This window comes from Trachypithecus francoisi, unplaced genomic scaffold, assembly GCF_009764315.1.
Source record: "Trachypithecus francoisi isolate TF-2019V2 unplaced genomic scaffold, Tfra_2.0 Lachesis_group2, whole genome shotgun sequence".
Classification (NCBI taxonomy): Eukaryota; Metazoa; Chordata; class Mammalia; order Primates; family Cercopithecidae; genus Trachypithecus; species Trachypithecus francoisi.
Genome location: NW_022681465.1, coordinates 140,024,122 through 140,043,298, shown reverse-complemented (window position 1 = coordinate 140,043,298; position 19,177 = coordinate 140,024,122). Strand labels below are relative to the sequence as shown.

Sequence of the window (19,177 nt, the reverse complement as noted above, 5' to 3'; positions counted from 1 at the left end):
TTTTGTTCCCTTGCTGGCAAGGAGTTGTGATCCTTTGGAGGAGAAAAGGCATTCCAGTTTTTGGAATTTTCAGCCTTTTTGTGCTGGTTTTTCCTCTTCTTTGTGGATTTATCTACCTTCAGTCTTTGATGCTGGTGACCTTCAGATGGGATTTCTGTATGGCTGTCCTTTTTGTTGATTTTGATGCTATTCCTTTCTGTTTGTTAGTTTTCCTTCTAACAGTCAGGCCCCTCAGCTGCAGGTCTGCTGGAGTTTGCTGGAGGTCCACTCCAGACCCTGTTTTCCTGGTTATCACCAGTGGAGACTGCAGAACAGCAAAGATTGCTGCCTGTTCCTTCCTCTGGAAGCTTCATCCCAGAGGGGCACCTGCCAGATGCCAGCTGAAGCTCTCCTCTATGAGGTGTCTTTCAACCCCTGCTGAGAGGTGTTTCTCTGTCAGGAGGCATGGGGGTCAGGGACCCACTTGAGGAGGCAGTCTGTCCCTTAGCAGACCTCGAGTGCTGTGCTGGGAGATCCACTACTCTCTTCAGAACTGGCAGACAGGAACAATTAAGTCTGCTGAAGCTGCTCCCACAGCCGCCCCTTCCCCCAGGTGCTTTGTCCCAGGGAGATGGTAGTTTTATCTATAAGCCCCTGACTGGGGCTGCTCCTTTTCTTTCAGAGATGCCCTGCCCAGAGAGGAGGGATTTAGAGAGGCAGCCTGGCTAGAGGCTTTGCTGAGCTGTGGGTGCTCCACCCAGTTTGAACTTCCCGACAGCTTTGTTTACACTGTGAGGGGAAAACCACCTACTCAATCCTCAGTAATGGTGGATACTCCTCCCCTCACCAAGCTCAAGGGTTCCAGGTCGACTTCAGACTGCTGTGCTGGCAGCGAGAATTTCAAGCCAGTGGATCTTAGCTTGCTGGGCTCCGTGGGGATGGGATCTGCTGAGCTAAACCACTTGGCTCGCTGGCTTCAGCTCCCTTTCCAGGGGAGTGAACGGTTCTGTCTTGCTGGGGTTCCAGGTGCCACTGGGGTATGAAAAAATAAAACTCCCGCAGCTAGTTCGGTGTCTGTCCAAACGGCCGCCCAGTTTTCTGCTTGAAAACCAGGGCCCTGGTGGCATAGGCACCCGAGGGAATCTGCTTGTCTGCAGGTTGCAAAGACCCTGGGAAAAGAGTAGTATCTGGGGCCAGAGTGCACCATCCCTCACGACACAGTCCCTCAAGGCTTTCCTTGGCTAGGGGAGGGAGATCCCCAACCCCTTGCGCTTTCTGGGTGAGGCGACACCCCACTCTGCTTCGGCTCACCTTCTGTGGGCTGCACCCACTGTCTAACCAGTTCCAGTGAGATAAGCTGGGTACCTCAGTTGGAAATGCAGAAATCACCAGCCTTCTGCATTGATCTTGCTGGGAGCTGCAGACCAGAGCTGTTCCTATTTGGCCATCTTGCCAGCCAAGTTTAGACATTTTAATAATATAATGTGGCAACTCTGAAAATCCAATTCGCCCCTCTCTTCAGGATTTGTTGCTGTTGTTATTCAGTAACTTTTCTGAACTAATTCCATAAAGTTTGTATTATTTTTGTAGGACCACTGAAGTCTCTGCTCAGTTAGGTTAAAAATCAGACAAAGGTTTCTTAAATAGCTGGAACCTATAAGTCTCCTAGCCTTCGCCAAGGGGCTCTCTATTTTAAACATTCTGCAAGGCAGTTTATAACTTTGACTCAGGCTGCACTTCCTGCTTGCTCAGACTATCAAGGTTAGCCAAAGGTGAGTGCCTAGAGCCATCTCAGGTCTTCCCGGGAATGCACACAGCTCTAAGCTTGCACACAGTTTCCCAAGAATATGTCAGAGCTTTCCAGAGCCCCCTATAAACATCTCATTACCCAGCTTTTCCTTTTCAGCTTTTTGATTAATGTATTATTTTGCCCCAACTGCCTCAGGTAGCAATTACTATTGATTGCTTTTGATGAATGCCCTCAAAGAAAAGGTTGTTCACACGGGGACAGCTCCAAATCAGGTCAAATAAAGACAGCCTTATGAGTGGCATCTTTCAGGGAACCATGAGGTTATCAAATGATGATAACTCTCTGGGAATGAGGCATTGAAGAAGCTCCAACTGTGTTCTGCTCCATCCAGTGGCTTCCAGACAGCTGTTGGTTTTCAAGGCTACCATGGAGCTGGATAGATTAGGATAGGAATAGGGCAAAAACACCACAAAGCTCCAAGGGAAATGAAAATACATGTCAGTGCAGAAACTTGTACTTGGTTGTTTATAGCAGCATTACTCACGGTAGCTAAAAGGTAGAAAACTTAAATATCCATTAACTGATTAACGGATAAACAAAATGTTGTATATCCATAAAACAGGGTATTATTCAGCCATAAAAAGGAATGAAATACTGATACATGTTACAATGTGAATGAATCTTGAAAATATTATGCTAAGTGAAAGAAGCCGATCATAAAAGGCCACATATTGTATTATTTCATTCATATAAGATATGGATTAGTGGTTGTTTATGGCTAGGGGAATAGAGAGGTGATAGCTAAAAGGTAACAGTTTTTTTTTTTTTTTTGAGACGGAGTCTTGCTCTGTCGCCCAGGCTGGAGTGCAGTGGCCGGATCTCAGCTCACTGCAACCTCCGCCTCCCAGGTTCATGCCATTTTCCTGCCTCAGCCTCCCGAGTAGCTGGGACCACAGGCGCCCACCACCTCGCCCGGCTAATTTTTTGTATTTTTAGTAGAGACGGGGTTTCACCGTGTTAGCCAGGATGGTCTCGATATCCTGACCTCATGATCCGCCCGTCTCGGCCTCCCAAAGTGCTGGGATTACAGGCTTGAGCCACCGCGCCCGGCCGGTAACAGATTTTTGAGGTAATGAAAATGTTCTAAAATTGACTGATGATGATAGTTGCACACATGTGTGAATATTCTAAAAATCATTAAACTGTACACTTTAAATGTGAGAATTGTATGGTATGTGAATTATATCTCAATAACACTTTTAGACAATGCCACAAAACTTGCTGTTCTTATTAAGATTCAGCTGATTTTCTTGAATAAATGTTGACAGGACTGATACAAGCCTTTGGTAATTAGTGGAGGTCTGAAAAGTTGGCACTGACAATTTTTTTCCAGTGTTCTCATTAATTTTTTGGAGGAATTTTCAGGTCCTTACGATGTGATTTTTGCTGACATCCTTCATTCACTTTTAATGCTCAGTACAACAGTTTGTTCCGATCACCCTTAAACAAAACACAGCATTCTGTTCTAAGTGATAATGCTAAATATACCACCGTCCTCTCTTTAGTACTCTCATAGGTACCATAATCTATTTACCCCAATATTCTTTCCAGTCTGTTTGATGCATTTCTCTTCTGTTTTCCTCTCTACTTCCACCCTAATAACCTAGCTGAGGAGCAGACAGCAGTGGGTGATGTGGGGAATTACTGAAGAGCTTAATGTTTTACACTCCCCTGCTCTCACCTCCCTGTGTTTCTCCTCCACCCCCACTCTAGGTGTCCTATGTGAAAGCCATTGACATTTGGATGGCAGTTTGCCTGCTCTTTGTGTTCTCAGCCCTACTAGAATATGCTGCCGTTAACTTTGTGTCTCGGCAACATAAAGAGCTGCTCCGATTCAGGAGGAAGCGGAGACATCACAAGGTAGGCCTTTGGGTCACTGCCTAAGGAGGGACAGCTGGTAGTGAACAAAAGATTTCTAAGCAGTCTTGTCTTATTTGTTTCAATGGTCCACCCTTCTCAATGTGCAAGGCAGGTTAGAAATAGGAATTAAAGACCTAGAGGTCTCAGCTTTTCCTCCCATAAATAATGCCCTAGAGTTGGGTCTATAGGCAGTCACTCTTCGAATCGTAACAGCAACACTACAGAAATTATCAAGTTATACCTAAAGGCAGAACTAATTAATTAGAAGCTGATGGGGTCAAGAAAATAACTAACTATAAACCTAAAAGATTGGGAGATGTCCGTTGGCTTTTTTCTGCAAGCCTACATTGTTTTAATAGGCTTGATTCCAGAAGACAATTGCACCACAAAAGGTGAGATCTTAAAGTAGAATGCCCAGGTTCAGGCCTTTGCTTCCTGCCTCCAGGAAAGAGGCAACAAGCAAGATCTCCGCCAGAGTGGGTTCTCTCTCCATATGAGGGATTGAAAAAAGGAATATTTGACAGGGCACCTCTGAAAAGTTACCAACCTCTGTTCACAAGGTTGTGCACTGACCAAAGAATGCTAATGGGGAGCGTGCAGTCTGCTGGAGCAAACTGCTCCATACCCTGGGTCCATAACTAGTTACCAGAAGATCCAACCACCCTGGCTTTTTCCTTAGTTCTTCAAACATACACACAGGACTTTTAATATCTTGTTCTCTTTCCCTGTACTGCTCTTCCAGTACACTGTGTGTCCTAGCAAATGCCATGTTCTAATTGAACTCAATTTCTAAACTTCTAAAAATGTATTCTGATTTAAAAGCATAAATTCAATGATGTGATTTTTTAAAGCCAATCTCTTCCACCAAATCGCAAGCACCATAAAAGCAGAGACCGTGTTTGTTTTTGCTCCATGCTCTATCTCTGGTGCCTAACACAATGCCTAACATACAGTGAGCATGCAATAAGTATTTGTTAAACAAATGAACAAAGGGATAAACAAACGATTAGGTTGATGCAAAAATAATTGCAGTTTTGGCCATTAAAAGCAATAAAGAAGAAGCCTCCAGACAGAGTCTGAAGTTTTTCCAGTGACAGATTAGGGCAACCAGGGACCCACACACTATGACCTGTCATAGTGTTGCAGGTCACAGCACGTACCTGCAATGTGCCAGGTCCCACAAGCTTTAGACTGACCTATTTAAAATCATTGTCTATTAGTCAATAAAGCTCAAAAATAAAATAAAACAAAACAAAATAGTTGCCTGCCCAAGCGCAATGTGCTGTGACAAAGGACCCTGCCTCTTAGTTTTCTTTAGCATGTGACTTCGAGCTAGCCTATTCTTGGGCCCAGGTTCTCCATGTGCAAAGTGCATATAAAGGGAAACTCTGGTGAGAATTAAATCAGGGGATGCCAAAGTAGCTTTAAGTTTTGTTCCTGCCACACAAGTGCCAAGGATTAAAATGATTACATATACACACATTTCTATCAGTATGTTTCTTAAACATCAGCAATCTGATTCAATTAACTTCTGGCAGTTTACCACAGGGAGGAGGCCGACATTCCAAGACAGAAGACGTCCATGGGAATTAAGATATCACCATCCTTCTAAACTACATTAAGGAGGAAATTGTCTTGGGTTCAGCAAGCCAGATAGAACTTCTTAAATGACCCCTAGTTTTAGTTACTCTATATCGTCCATTTAATACCTAGCCTCTGATGCTTAAAAAAAAAAAAAAAAGTCTAATTAAGAAACTGGCACGATGGCTTGTGCCTATAATCCCAACTATTAGGAAGGCTGAGGTGAGAGGATTGCTTTAGCCCAGGAGTTCCAAACCAATGAGGGCAACATAGTGACTTTGTCAAAAAAAAAAGAGAGAGAGAAAGAAAAAGAAAAGAAAAGAAAGAAAAAAAAGAAAGAACGAAAGAAACTGACCAAACATAACTATCTCTGGGATTTTATTTTTCCTTTTCTCCCACCGCCCCCATAGACTAGCTGCTTTTTGTAATTTTGTCTGCTAGAGATAGTTGTTAAAAACACTAATTTGAAAAGACCATGTCCAAGATATTTTACTAGCACCAGCCCTTTTGATTGGGCACTGCACAGCTCCAGTAGATGCTGTTTGCATGGACTAAAATGAGAATGGAGCCTCCTAAAGATATATAGTATGGTGGGCCTATGGTACTTTCAAAGGCTGCTTCTACCTTCCCCAAATATCTACCAGTTTGACACACTAGAAGAAAACAAACACTATCTCTCTGGCCAGATAAAGTGTGAATAAGGCCACTAGCTAGATTTGATCAGATTCTCCTGCTCAGTTCCCTCCTGGAAGATACCTCAGCAATCACCCCATCCACTCCTTCCATGCAGCTGATGAGGGAGACCCACAATAGCAAGGCCAAGTCACCAGTATCATGAGGCACTGCTGGCAAAGACAGGAGAGGTGCTGAAAGACCCGAGACTCTCCTCCAAACATTAACCATACCACCATGAGTTCTCATCTGTTCATCAGTGTGTCCATCCTGAAGCAGATAAAAATGGCCCTGCATTTACTAGATCTGAAATAAAAACTAAGCCTCATCCCAAGGCAGAGGTCAAAAACTAGTAGCCAGAAGGCCAAATTTGGTGTGCAAATATCTTTACTTTGGCCTGGAGTGTTTTCAAAATCTGGACTAAGGGGTCAGCATTTAAAAATCACACTTCTGGCTTCACTAGAAAAAAATCACAGCATCCAGCCACACTGGGTATGCTTCCCATAAGGTACTGGTGCACTGGAACTGCCTTTAGGTAGGGAATGCATTTTCCAGTTAATACTATCCCTTCTAACCAGGGACATTTTTCAGCTCCAACTCACTTTACCACTCACATTTCTCCTGCCTGCCTCCTTGTATGCATTTGAATTAACGTAATCTCATTCATAAGGGCTCTTAAGTTGGCCCAAATACCAGAAATTACAATGATACAGAATTAAGCTCACTATAAAGAAGAGTTTCCTTTAGAGTAAGTCGCTCTGGAAGTGATTTGTACACTAGAAGTGTACAAGTTTCTTCTGCAGAAACCTCTCTTTAACAGGAAGTTTGCAGACAGGATTTTAAGTCCCAGATGGTGACTGGAGAAGAACTAGCTACATGCCTGAATTTCTCAGAGCCTGTGATCTTGGCCAGCTTTCCCAACTCCCACCATCTTCCCATGTTGCCTCATTTATTGTGCAGAAAGCATCTGGTTCTCGAATTCTCTGGCTGGCCTCCTTAGGCAAATTATTAGGAAACCATATCTGTGAGCACCAGACTCAGCAGGCATACTACTAGCAACCTCCCTGAGTTCCAGAGTACACTACCAGATTTCCCCTGCTCCAGCTCCAAGCGGCTCTAGATGCAGTTGGGCATGCATTTCCTGCCACCTGCTGGTTCCAATAAGAATAGCAAGCCTTTTACCAGTCATTCCTAGGAAATTTTTCTCCCAGACACAGTATGAAATTGATAATCCTCTAGCTAGATGGGGCCTTCAATCCAAACCTCTACTCCTTCCATTCCCATGTTTAACAGATGAAAGGCAAAGAATAATTCACCTAAAGCAGCATAGAAAGTTAATTTGGTGCTTCCTCCTACCTAACTAGGTCCCAGTTTAAAATAAAAAATAAAAAAAAAACAACACCCCAGCTCCAGCAAGGGGAGATTTTCATTGAAATGCAATAGTGTCAGACTTAGACCCCCTTCTAAGTACTAGGTCCAGCAATTTGGCCAGCTCCCCCCAGCTCCTCTCCTTGGCCCTGGCATTGAACCTTCTACTGTTGCCCTATTCATAGACAAGTACTTACTGAACACCTGTTTGCCAGGCACTGTATGTAGCATATCCTCTTCCTCCTCACTTCTGCAGTGGTGTTGGACAAGATTCATTCATTTTCCAAGGATTTCTTAAGCATTTACCATATGTCTCAAACCCTTCTGGTGCTAAAAATACAACTCCATTTAAACAAACAACAACAAAAAAGGAAGCTAAAGCTGGTTAAGATATACAAGTAAACATTTGCTCAACAAACATATACCAAATTTTGAGCTTATGAACCAGGGACTATGTTCATATGTTCAGTGTTGAGAGTGCAGTGAACATGATAGACTTTGCCTCTACTTTCATGGAGCTTATAATCTAATAAGAGACAGATGTTAATGAAGAAATTACCATACAATGTGATAAGAGCTTTAAAAAAAGACGGAGATATGTACAGAGAACTTATAGAGCACACAGCAGGAACGGCTAGCCTATACTTGGGAGCTCAGAGAAGGCTTCTGAGGAAAAATTAGGTGAAAGAGGAGTTGGAGCCAAGAGATGGGGTTGAGAGTGTGTTCTAGGCAGGGAGAACAACTTGCACAAAGGCAAGAAAGGAACTCAATAAAAGAACCATGACATTTTCAAATATAAGGAAATACTTCAGTGACTAAAGACACCAGATAGAAATGGCACAAGATGAGACTGGAAAAGCAGGCAGGGTCCAGATTCTAAGGCCTTGTTTATCATGTTCAGGATTGTAATTAACCTGAAGTCAGTGGCAGCCTATTAAAAGGTTCTAAGCAAAAGATGACCAAGATCTGTGTTGTAACGACTCAGATGGGTTGGGTGGTGGGGGCAGATTGGAGGCTGTTGCAATGGTGGGCTGGACACAGTGGCTCACACCTGTAATCCCAGAACTTTGGGAAGCTGAGGTAGGAGGATCTCTTGACGCCAAGAGTTCAAGACCAGACTGGGTAACATAGCGAGACCCCCATCTCTACAAACAAAATAAAACAAAACAAACTGGAAGGTGGCCTGTCCTACAGTAGAGATGGAGAGGTACCAGTGGATCCTATACTGAGTTTCTTGTTCTCTGTTGGCCAGGTCCTACACGGGAACAAGCAGAAGATGGTGTTCCTTTCCTTAAAGCATTATCTAGGTGGGCAATGTGAGCTGATAAAACTTCCCAGTGCCAACACTGAATCAACAGCTCAGTTGAGACCAAAACATTAGACTCTCAATTCCTCCTCAGAGCTCACATGCAAAGATAACAAAGCTGGACATGAGGAGAGCAGACAATAGGGCCTCCATGATTCAGACCAGGGCAAGACCACCATGACCTGGGAAAGGGATGAACTAGAAGGATCAGGGCAGCAGGCATTTTGGTAGTGAGCATAAGGAAGGGACATGAGAATGCACAAGAGAAAATGTACAAACAAAGCTGGAGGGGTGCAAAGTATCTGGTGGGGGAGAAGGAAGGCCTACAAAGGTAAGTTGGAGCCAAATGATGAAAGGTCTTGAAAGAAAACTTAGTAAAAATCCAGAGGTCTGTCTGAAGTTACAACTGCCAGGGATGTGGGAACGTGGAGGCAGGAAGAAGCTGTGGCTTCCCTGGCTTCTAGAATGGAAGTGAGGCCCAGAGCTCCTGCTCCATCCTGGCCCATAGCCATCCCCCTTACCACCCACTCCTGGAAGCTATTAATTGGGGAATGGGATGGGGAAGAGGGCAAGGAAGCAACAGAGGCAAAGCAGGGGATCTCTCCAAATTGTCCTCCGAATTTCTAAGTAAAACCCAGTACAACCTTGAATATGTTCTCAATTATAACCTCCGATGGTCAAAAGAAACTTGTGGAGTAGTGGGGAGAATCTTATCCCCCAGGTAGAAGAAAAAATGAAATAAAAATTCCCGAGACTCACAGAAGGAAATTACTTGCCTATGGTCATACAGCCAGCAATTTATACAGCTGGGACTTGAACACAAGTCTCCAGACTCTGAATCACATTCCTATCCCCTGTTTTGCACCTGTTTCAGCAGGCAAGTGGCGCCCCTCTATAAGGCAGAACTCCCCAGCCAGCCAAAAAGCCTCCAAAAACCTAGAGTGATGCAGTCTGGAAAGCAAGGAGAACCAGATGGGCATGGCCTGGCCCCCAAAGGAGTGCCTTGCAGGGAGGGTGCCTAGCCCCTGTCTTATTTTAAGTAGAGCCCCATGTTGAATCTATTCCAGGAGGATGAAGCTGGAGAAGGCCGCTTTAACTTCTCTGCCTATGGGATGGGCCCAGCCTGTCTGCAGGCCAAGGATGGCATCTCAGTCAAGGGTGCCAACAACAATAACACCACCAACCCCCCTCCTGTACCATCTAAGTCCCCAGAGGAGATGCGAAAACTCTTCATCCAGAGGGCCAAGAAGATCGACAAAATATCCCGCATTGGCTTCCCCATGGCCTTTCTAATTTTCAACATGTTCTACTGGATCATCTACAAGATTGTCCGTAGAGAGGACGTCCACAACCAGTGAAGGGTCTGAAAGGTTGGGGGAGGCTGGGAGAGGGGAACATGGGAATAGCACAGGAATCTGAGAGACTAAGGAAGAGAAGGGGAAGAGAGGGAGGGGACACACTTAACACAACTCTCTCTATAATATGTGCAATAGCAAAATGCAGTGATGCATGAATTTTACAATGTGGCACTATTTAACCTCGGGTGGGCTGTGGGCGGGGGGTCAGGAGGGACTTTTCTAATATAGGAACTGAGGGCTGGGAGGAAGGGAGGGGGTAAAGGCAGGGGTAGGGATTGGGGAAATAAGTTTTCAAAAATCTCAGTCCATGGCTGTGCAGTTTTCCTGTTGGGAAGGAGAGCACAGTCTGCCCCAGAGCAGAAAGAAAGCAATGTAATATATGATATATATTCATGCTTAATATTAATGCAAAACCACAAAAACAAAATATTTGTTTCTTAACCTATCAGCCTAGTAACTGCTTAAATTTTTAAAGTCACAGAAGTAATGGACAAATTTTCCCAGAGTGGAAACAGTCACAAATAAGCTTGCTCTGGTGTATGTCCCACATCATACCCCTCCAAATGCCATACCCGTCTTCAAACTGACCCAGGCAGACACATGCCAAAAAGCCATTTTGCCTCTGCTTCAAGAAGGCTGTGTGGTATGGGAAAGGGTAGTGGAAACAGGGACAGGTAGAGAGACGAGAAGGGAGTGACTAAAGAGACAGACATTTCAGAGGCCAAGGATTGAGAATGTAGGTAACCTCAGCTCAGCCCTCACATCTCAAGGCCACAACTGTCCCTCTCTGAGCCCTCTTGCTTCTTTGCTTCAACAATGTCCCACTCACCCTCCACCACCACCCAGAAATGGCCAACGTGGTTTTCTCATTATATTGCCAATATGCAACCTTTTTTTATGGTTAAAAAAAAATCTTGAAAAATAATATGCAGATAGACTGAGTGTAAACAGGTACTTTTTTCAAATGTCTATTTTTTTGGAGAGTCTCTTTGGAATTGCAACTCAGTGCATGTTTGGGAAGGTGGGGTCAGTGGTGTGAAATACAATTATTCTCTAGTGGTCCTACAGAGTAAAGTTTTAAGAGGTGAAACGGCAGTGTTGAGTCTGCTGCCGATTAGATATAAACGGGTGGGGAGAGATAGTAATGTTTAGAAAATGTTTTTTATATTTTGACATATCATATATCACAATGTGCAAAGTTTGGGGGCTGACCCCGTTATATTTTTGTAAGTCTCTTTTTTTCCTTTTAGGTGCTTTAACATTTAGGAAAGTTAGACAAATATTTTTCTTTCAATTCTGAAGTGCCAGAATTGTCCTGGGACAGCTAGGGCGCTCCAGAAAAAAGAAGGACCAGGAGATGAATTTAGTTTGGGGGATGGGGTGGGCATGGTCCTGCTGACAGAAATGGATATCACAGATGGGAGGTCTGCAAGGTGGAGACAGCAGGCCTCTGTCCACTGTCAACAGCACTATGCCTGAAATAATGGCATCATTGTCTGAAGCATTTTCCCTGCTTTGGCCCATGGCCAGAGTACCGGGGTTCCATTTCTTTCTTTGCACTTTAGTGTCTGAGCTTTGGATCAAAGGTGTAGGTAGAATGTTGAGATAGCTGACAATCAGTATGTCCTGAGGCCTGGGGTTTCAAATGTGTCTTTTAAAAATCTCCAACTTGAGGCAGGATGGAGGAAGAGTGGTAAGCAGAGAAGACACACTGGAAGCCTAACTTTTCCCTAAAGCACCTTCCCCCAGGCACAATAACTAATACAGTCCTAAAGCAGCAGGTCAAGACAAAGATCTAAAAAGATTTACATAAGGAAAATGCACTATGCAGTCAAAAAAGGATTTGGCTTTGAGGCTTGAATGGTAAAGGTGTTTACATCCAGGTCCAGGGAAAATAAATTATTGCCTTCCCTTCTCTTGGCCTGTGTAGACCAAAAAGCTAAACTGTATTACAGCTTTGGATGATATGATAGAACCTGTAATCTTATTTTTCTAAGAAAACTTGAGAGATGGGAGCCAAGTGGGTAGAAGTCTCTCATCGAAGACCACCCTTTCCCCCATCACAAACATGTGTCCAACGGAGGAAAAGTTTAAAAGAGGGACTTGAACGACTACACTTCAAGATGAGAACATCAGTCTTGGAGCTGCTGTCAGCACCTTTCATTAGCACTATATTCTCAAGTGGTGCATGAGTCTTTGGAGAGGCCCTTTCACTAGCACTTTATTCACTTTATTTAGGGAAAATCATTTTTTAATCTAAAAAAATTAAGCCCTTCTTCCTACTTTACTCTTTACTGGACTAAATTCAGAATGTCTGAAGTCTTGGTGAATCAGGCAACAATCATGCTAGAGCTCCAGCAGAAACTAAAGACAACGCCGTTGTTCTAAGACATTCAGCCTCCAATCAAAACAGATAAATCTGCAGATTCCAAACCAGCCTCCTTATAAGTAGTGTCTGGAATCCATCTGAGAGAGAGAAATCACTGGGCCATTTGCCCAACCTCTGCTGGGTCCTTGAACTTCTGCCACCATATTCAATAGCTTGTGGGCCCACTGGGAGCTGCCAGGTTGACAGTAGCCAACAAACAATTGAAAAACCTCTTTGAGACACAGAGGGGGAATGTCACTGAAATCTTCTTTCAGACTATTTCAAACTAGTGTCCCTTATGGAAAATCAACATGAGTGGAGTGACTATAGCAATGAAAAGAACCTGGATTTTAGTCCTGCCACTACAATAGGCTGAGTGACCTTGGGTAAAGGACTAGGCTTTAGTTTCTCTAAATACACAATATGAAGAGTAGTATAGTATCTAAACTCCCTCTTAGCTCTAAGTGCTCTATGATTCTGTGTTTAAGCTAGTCTACAGGAAATTCACACAACCAAAAATTTAATGTCACTTTGATTTCTAAACCCTTCAAGGTGAATGTGTGGATACACATGCATAAACACATGGACCCACACATTATTGCCTTTGGAAAATTTGCAGATTTCTTTTTTCTTTGCCCCTCTTGGTGAACGGTGGTGAGGAAAGGACATGAATCATTACAAAGTCAAAAACATCATCATGCATTAAGAATGGAAACATATCCAAGGAAAAGACATTATCATCAACGTATAATGTAGTAAGGATTTAACAAATTACATGAATTTCATCTTTATGGAAAAATCAAAACAGATAAGCCTAAGCCAATTACTTTAAGTGGCTCCAATGAACAGGGCAATACTTTCTTAATTTCCTCTTCAGTTTGAGCACAGGGGATACTATGCTTTGGGATTACAGATGCCAAGTGGTATGGTGGCCAAAAAAACTGATTTAGGTACAATGAATGGTTTACCAGTTTTCAAACTCTTTGCTTATCTAGACCACACCAGTATTTACACATGGTCAGAATTGGACACTGGCATAGAGGATTGGTGATTTCACCCTCCAAAACTACAGCCAATCCTAGGAGCCAAATCTAGGAGATACCAATTAAGCAGACCAAATTTCTGCTTAATTGATTCTCACTTATTAGCTTATATAATGTATCTCATTCATTTCAAGAACAGTCAAAATAAATGGCTAAACTTTGACACCCTCTAGTCCTTTCAAACATTGTTGGCTAAGACTCTAGGGAATGAACAAGAACAGGCATGAATAGAAAGGAAAAAAAAATGTATGTCTGTGTGTATATGGGTATATCATATCTTGATTTTAATTCTATTTTTAGTTTGAGTCTAAAAAACAAGAGGATTGGTCTTTTGACCCAATTTATTCCTTCTAAACTGTCAATAAATAAGAAATGAATCCCTCTCAAAAGCTCACCAATCTTTTTCATAGGCTATTTTGTTCATACTGGGGAGAAAAATAAATATGAGAGATGGTTCCTTTCCCTCAAAGTACACATCTTTATGAGCATCATAAAATATAGAGATGGTGTTTTGTGAGGCTGCATTAGATTATAGAGTGGGCTGATGCCCCACCTAAACTGGTACCATCACTGATAACAGTCTTCTGTGAAAATTAGATTCCTTAGTTAATTGCAACACACTGAAATGGAAGGGGTGATTATTATGTCTGGAGTAACTGCCTCCTTACTAGAAGAATCTGGGAAGCACAAGGCTTGGTGGTGGTACAATCTGTATCAGTTTTAGGACAGAAGTCAAGATCTAAGATTTGTAGCTGTTTCCTAGTCTGGCTGGAATCCCAGTTAAGGAGCCATGAATACCACTCTAGAAAGCATCTTATTCAACAAGCACCTTTTGCATATTCTACCCACCCTCCACGCCGACTCTGAAAAGGCAGACAAGATTTTCTCTGTGGGCTATGTTTCCTGGGTTGGCTAGGTGGCTTGCACTCTGGGGGGCTGGTAAAGTATGTTGAGAAAGAGTGAATCGACCTCTACCCTTGATATATGACATCATTCCTTCTTGAACCAACCCACCCAAAAATTCTCTAAATAGGCAAGCAGACAGCGTGTTTTTAAAATATAATTTAGCTTCTTTTCTACCACTGAGCTCCTTCTCTCAGAAATCAACTCCAGAAATTTGAATTAAGAACCTTCCCTGGCTGGGTGAGGTAGCTCATGCCTGTAATCCCAGCACTTTGGGAGGCTAAGGTGGGCAGATTACCCGAGGTCAGGAGTTCGAGACCACCCTGGCCAACATGGTGAAGTCCCATCTCTACTAAAAATACAAAAATTAGCCAGGCGTGGTGGCGGATGCCTGTAATCCCAGCTATTCGGAAGGCTGATGCAGGAGAATCACATGAACCCAGGAGGCAGAGGTTGCAGTGAGTCGAGATTGCACCATTGTACTCCAGGCTGGGTGAAAAGAGACTCTGTCTTAAAAAATAAAAATTAAAAAATTAAAAAAAAAAAAACCTCCCTATTTTCTTGCAGTTCTATGAAGCCAGAGACAAGTGCTAATCCTAACCAAAGGGAGGCGTAGGAGAAATACGACTTGTTTTAATTGAGCTGCCTTGCTCTTGAGAACTACTTGCACCAGTGTAAGGGAAATCATGTATGTTGGTAAGGCTTTGGCCTTATTGTATCCTGAAATCCTAATGCAGAGGGAGAACATCCTTGGTAAGCTGAAATCCCTATAGAAATAAATAACTTAAAAAAAAAAAAAATCCTGAAATGAAGCCCTCCTCAACCAAGCCCAGTGTTAAGAGAATGAAACCAATAACTTTTTTCTGATTGTCTTAGCTGAGGATCCCAGAATGTCAAAGGTTTCCTACAAACATCTCACCCAGGTCTGAGTAACCTAGATTCGCAAGGGCCCATACTAGATGACACCTCTACCAATTATCATCCTGTTGTTTCCTAAGGATTTCTCAAGTTGTAGAGACAGTAAATAGGTTTGCTCATACGTTGGTGCTATTTCATGTTGTTTTGATGGAGCTATGTGGCTATTTAAAGCAGTAATTAAGGTGCTTTGTCATTCATTAGAACAGCAAAATGAGTTCCAAAGTAGAAAAGTATTGGGCAGTAGAAACTGCCCAATAATTTTTAATACTAAGGCTCCTTCAGCTAACAGACCATTACTTCTCCTTCCTTTGCTTTCCCCCTACTCCTCCCACTGCCTCTCTTCTGTCAGCATCCCGTTTCATCAGTTTATGCCTCTTATTTTATGAAACTGAACTATTAAAAGATGCTGATTTATTTCCAAGAGAAATAGGGTAGACTAGAATGGACATAACAACTCCTGTCTTATTTGCTTTAAGGCTGCAATTTCTGTTCATTGTCTTGCCCATGTACTTTGAAATTTCACTGCTCTGCCAAGTTTCCACTGGAACATTGGGTCGAGAAGTCAAAATGTAGAGAATAGCAAACCAAGAATATACTCTTCAGAGAGCCCAGTGATGGCAATTATATACTACATAGGCCATTAACCAGCTACAAAGCAGTAGCAGCTAACCAACCTGGGGATAAAAGACATCTGCTGGCTGCATACTGATTCCAAGCATAATGGGTCTCCCATTCCCACCTCCACCTGGCTCCACAATTCCCTGCATTGTCTTTTAACCTCCTCCTCTTCAGACTTAACTTGTTTCCTTATGCAACTCCAGAAACCCAGTATCTTATTTAAACACACCTGCCATTTGAAGTAGACAGGTCAGGGAGCGGTGTGGGTCCTTCTTCTGGTATAACCTCAGGTTCATCATGGGAATATAGATAAGCTGTTTCACTTTCTTGGCCTATTTACTCTCCTGTAAAAAGAGAGAGTTGCAGGAGATTCTTCAAAACCAAACAATATTTTGATGGGTTGAAGAAAAGAAGAGCTATACGGTGTGTTGTAAAATGTTTCATTGTATTCTAGAATCAGGCTTGGCACCCCATCTCAGGCCTTCTGGTGAGTAGGTAGGGAAACATTTAAAAAAAGAAGAGTGAGTCTTGGCCCTCGAAGAGATTATAATCTTAATCATTTTCCGTGAAAGTCAACGTATTTCACAACACTGGATGACTTGCCTCTAAGACTAGCTTCTCACCTGAGAATCCCATCACTCATCAGGACATTCCACTCTGATGTTTTAGCACGTGTATCCTATGAAGGCTGTAACCCACTTCCCATGGCAGTTGTCTGAATTCTCTGCCAAAGCCTCTGCAAGAATCAGAAATCAGATCAGAACTTGTGAAATATCCTTAGAGAAATAACTGTAATGACTCCTCCCTGCTCCCCCCTCCCCCACCACCAATGTAATCATAGTGAGAAACTTCCAGCAAGATTTGAACAATGTATTCCCTGGTGTGTTCCTGTTACTCTAAGTGCAGCTAAAGCAGAAAAGATGGGACCATTCCAGACCATTGGAGAGTTTGTCTAAATTCATACCATTAACTACACTAATAAAAAGCAATTTATAGCAGACGTGACTGGAGTTGAGCCAGCTCTCTCCATATTCACCCTCAAACAAGACCTCACACTGGAAACGTTTCTGAAATGCTTCTGCACTCCTATGGTTTCAACACTTCTTATAATCAGAAAACACTCTCTTTCTCAACAGGGATATTATGTATGCTTTATATCAATGGAATCCGAGACAATCAATCCAAAGTCTCTTGGAGGATGGGACATTTGAGCTCAGATTCTAAACAAAAGTTATTTTCCATAGCAGTTTACTATCTGGATTTATGTAATTGTGGTCTCATTCCAGCAGAGGAGTTTCTAATGGCTCTTTACTCCCACCCAAGCTCTGGACATTAAGTAGGAAAATGAAATTACAAGGGAAGCGTGTCAACAGAGCTGCCCCTCTCCAAAAAGATGGTCCTGCTTGTGTTGAAGTCCTTTTGTCTGTGCAAACTAGCCAGATGAGTTCATTGGACAAGGCCTCCATGACTGTGCTTCATAGAATCCACTTGGCCTCACCTGTCTCTTCAGTTGCATCTAGCTTGGTCTTTGGCACAACAGGACCATGAGCTACAGTAGTGATGTCAGGAATGTCTTAGCTACTGCTCTAAGGGCCAGCACAGTACCTCTTCTGGTCGGCTCTGGATGTTGTTCAGTAAAGTGGCACTCTTTGAATGGTCCCTATTTAGTGACCCCAGGTCTGTCTGGTTTAGTGGGTCTCCAGGTCCAAGTACATGTCTTTGGATGACTTTTGAAATGTTTCCTTAGCTAGGAGAAAGCATTTTAATCTTCTTTCAAAGTGTTAGAATGGGCTCAGGAAGAACTAGAATATATTTTATTACATAAAACATCATATGCATATATAATCTCCAGTTTTTCTATTCAGATTTTTAACTTCCCTATACATGTCTTTCCACCTGCTATATATTAAATTATGGAAAATCGGTATGCCATGAAAGCAGGGCATCAGAGTAAAAACACAGCCCCTTTTCCTACAATATAGAAGGGGATAATAAAAGCACCAATATCACTACTAAAGTGGGATGTAGTAACAAGAGGAGGAGGAAAGTCCCATGGAGAGGGCAAAAATTAAATCACGGAATGTGAGCAGTAATCTAAATAGATGAGATTTTGAGAGATAAGGACAAGATTCCAGGGAGAGGGAACAGTATGAGCAAAAATATGGAGATTAAAAATAGACAGCACATTCCAGGTTATTATCCATTTGGATAAAGTGTAATCAATGGGAGACACGTTTGGGAAGATAGATTTAGAGTACATCGAAAGCTTAAAGGGTCAGGATTCATTTAGTATAGCAGTTCTCAAAGGCAAACCAAAATGGTACTCCTTTACAAACAAAGCGGCTTTCTATCTTCTTTCCATTAGCTGACACCTTTAGTCCAGCTCAGATTTTCCTGTACTTATTTTGAGCGAACTTAACTTTTCCTTTGTCTCAGAAGTAGAGTACCCACTAGAAATTCACATCTTCAAGAGTGTCAGTTTGAACCAGTAAGTACTATGCATTTAGTTTGTGCTAGGTACCCACTAGAAAGGGGATAGATAGGTATGGTAAAGTCATGGTTTTACTATGAGCTCACTATACTGATTCTCAACAAGTTATTTCTATGCATTATCAAGGCAATACTTAGTACAATGAAGGTGTTTCTAAAGGAGAGTTTTTGATCCAAATTATTACCTTTTATTGATCTAACTGAAATAGTAAACAGACCTGAAGAAAACATAGTCTAGCATGTCCTTTTTTACACCCTCAGTTGCATCTGAAATTACTTCTCCCAACGAACATCTCTATTCAAAGCATGAAAATCAGGTCCACAAAGAAAAAAGGTATAGAGGGGAAAAGAAGCCAAATATGAGTAGAAAAAATAAAGACAAACATGTAATTGACTGGTATTAAGTCATTGCTGGTATTAAGTCATTGCTAGTATTAAGTCATTGCTAGTCCAAGTACAGAAAAGGAAGTTTCTTTCACAAAGCTACATTTCTTAAGCAAATTCTTTAGAACAAGATTGTCTCAAATCTTTTTTAAAATTGGTGTTTATATATCAAATAAGCAGTTTGCTAAACTCAACTTTTTCCACATTAGATGTATCTCTACCTCATCTAAAAGCATACCATACTCAACATGTCAATTTAGCCTGAATGGTATAGAAAAGGCTAAAAAATTGAGTTCCTACTAGGTACTTCAGAGCATTTTAAATTCATACTACTTCATATTTTAATGGCTCAATCTTCCAATACTTAAGCCATTATATTTTCAGCACTAACAACGGTTAAAATGGTATGAGTAAATTAAATCCCAAGGGGGTACCACCTGCTTAGTATATTGAATGGATATAGATAAAATACCTACTCAATGTGATCCTTGTGCTTATTAGACAAAAGGTTAGTGCAAT

The 19,177-nt window shown here is 42.2% G+C and overlaps 1 protein-coding gene and 1 long non-coding RNA gene across 4 annotated transcripts in view; one reads left to right on the top strand and one right to left on the bottom strand.

Annotated features, from left to right (window-relative positions):
* GLRA1 (glycine receptor alpha 1) overlaps positions 1-10,095 on the top strand; it is a 99,532-nt gene extending 89,437 nt beyond the window's left edge. For 2 of the 3 annotated variants that reach the window (XM_033180677.1, XM_033180676.1), the window contains 2 exons: positions 3,503-3,649; positions 9,644-10,095. In XM_033180677.1, coding sequence (XP_033036568.1) covers positions 3,503-3,649; positions 9,644-9,934 — 438 coding nt within the window. In that variant the 3' untranslated portion in view covers positions 9,935-10,095. Of the gene's footprint in view, positions 1-3,502; positions 3,650-9,619 lie in introns of all 3 variants that reach the window. The other variant, XM_033180675.1, reaches the window with a different exon arrangement.
* LOC117065631 overlaps positions 1-16,522 on the bottom strand; it is a 40,631-nt gene extending 24,109 nt beyond the window's left edge. The window contains exons 1-2 of the long non-coding RNA XR_004430006.1: positions 16,408-16,522; positions 16,014-16,128 (exon numbers count right to left, since the gene is read on the bottom strand). This is a non-coding gene — a long non-coding RNA (uncharacterized LOC117065631). The remainder of the gene's footprint in view (positions 1-16,013; positions 16,129-16,407) is intronic.
* Positions 16,523-19,177: the final 2,655 nt, after the last annotated feature.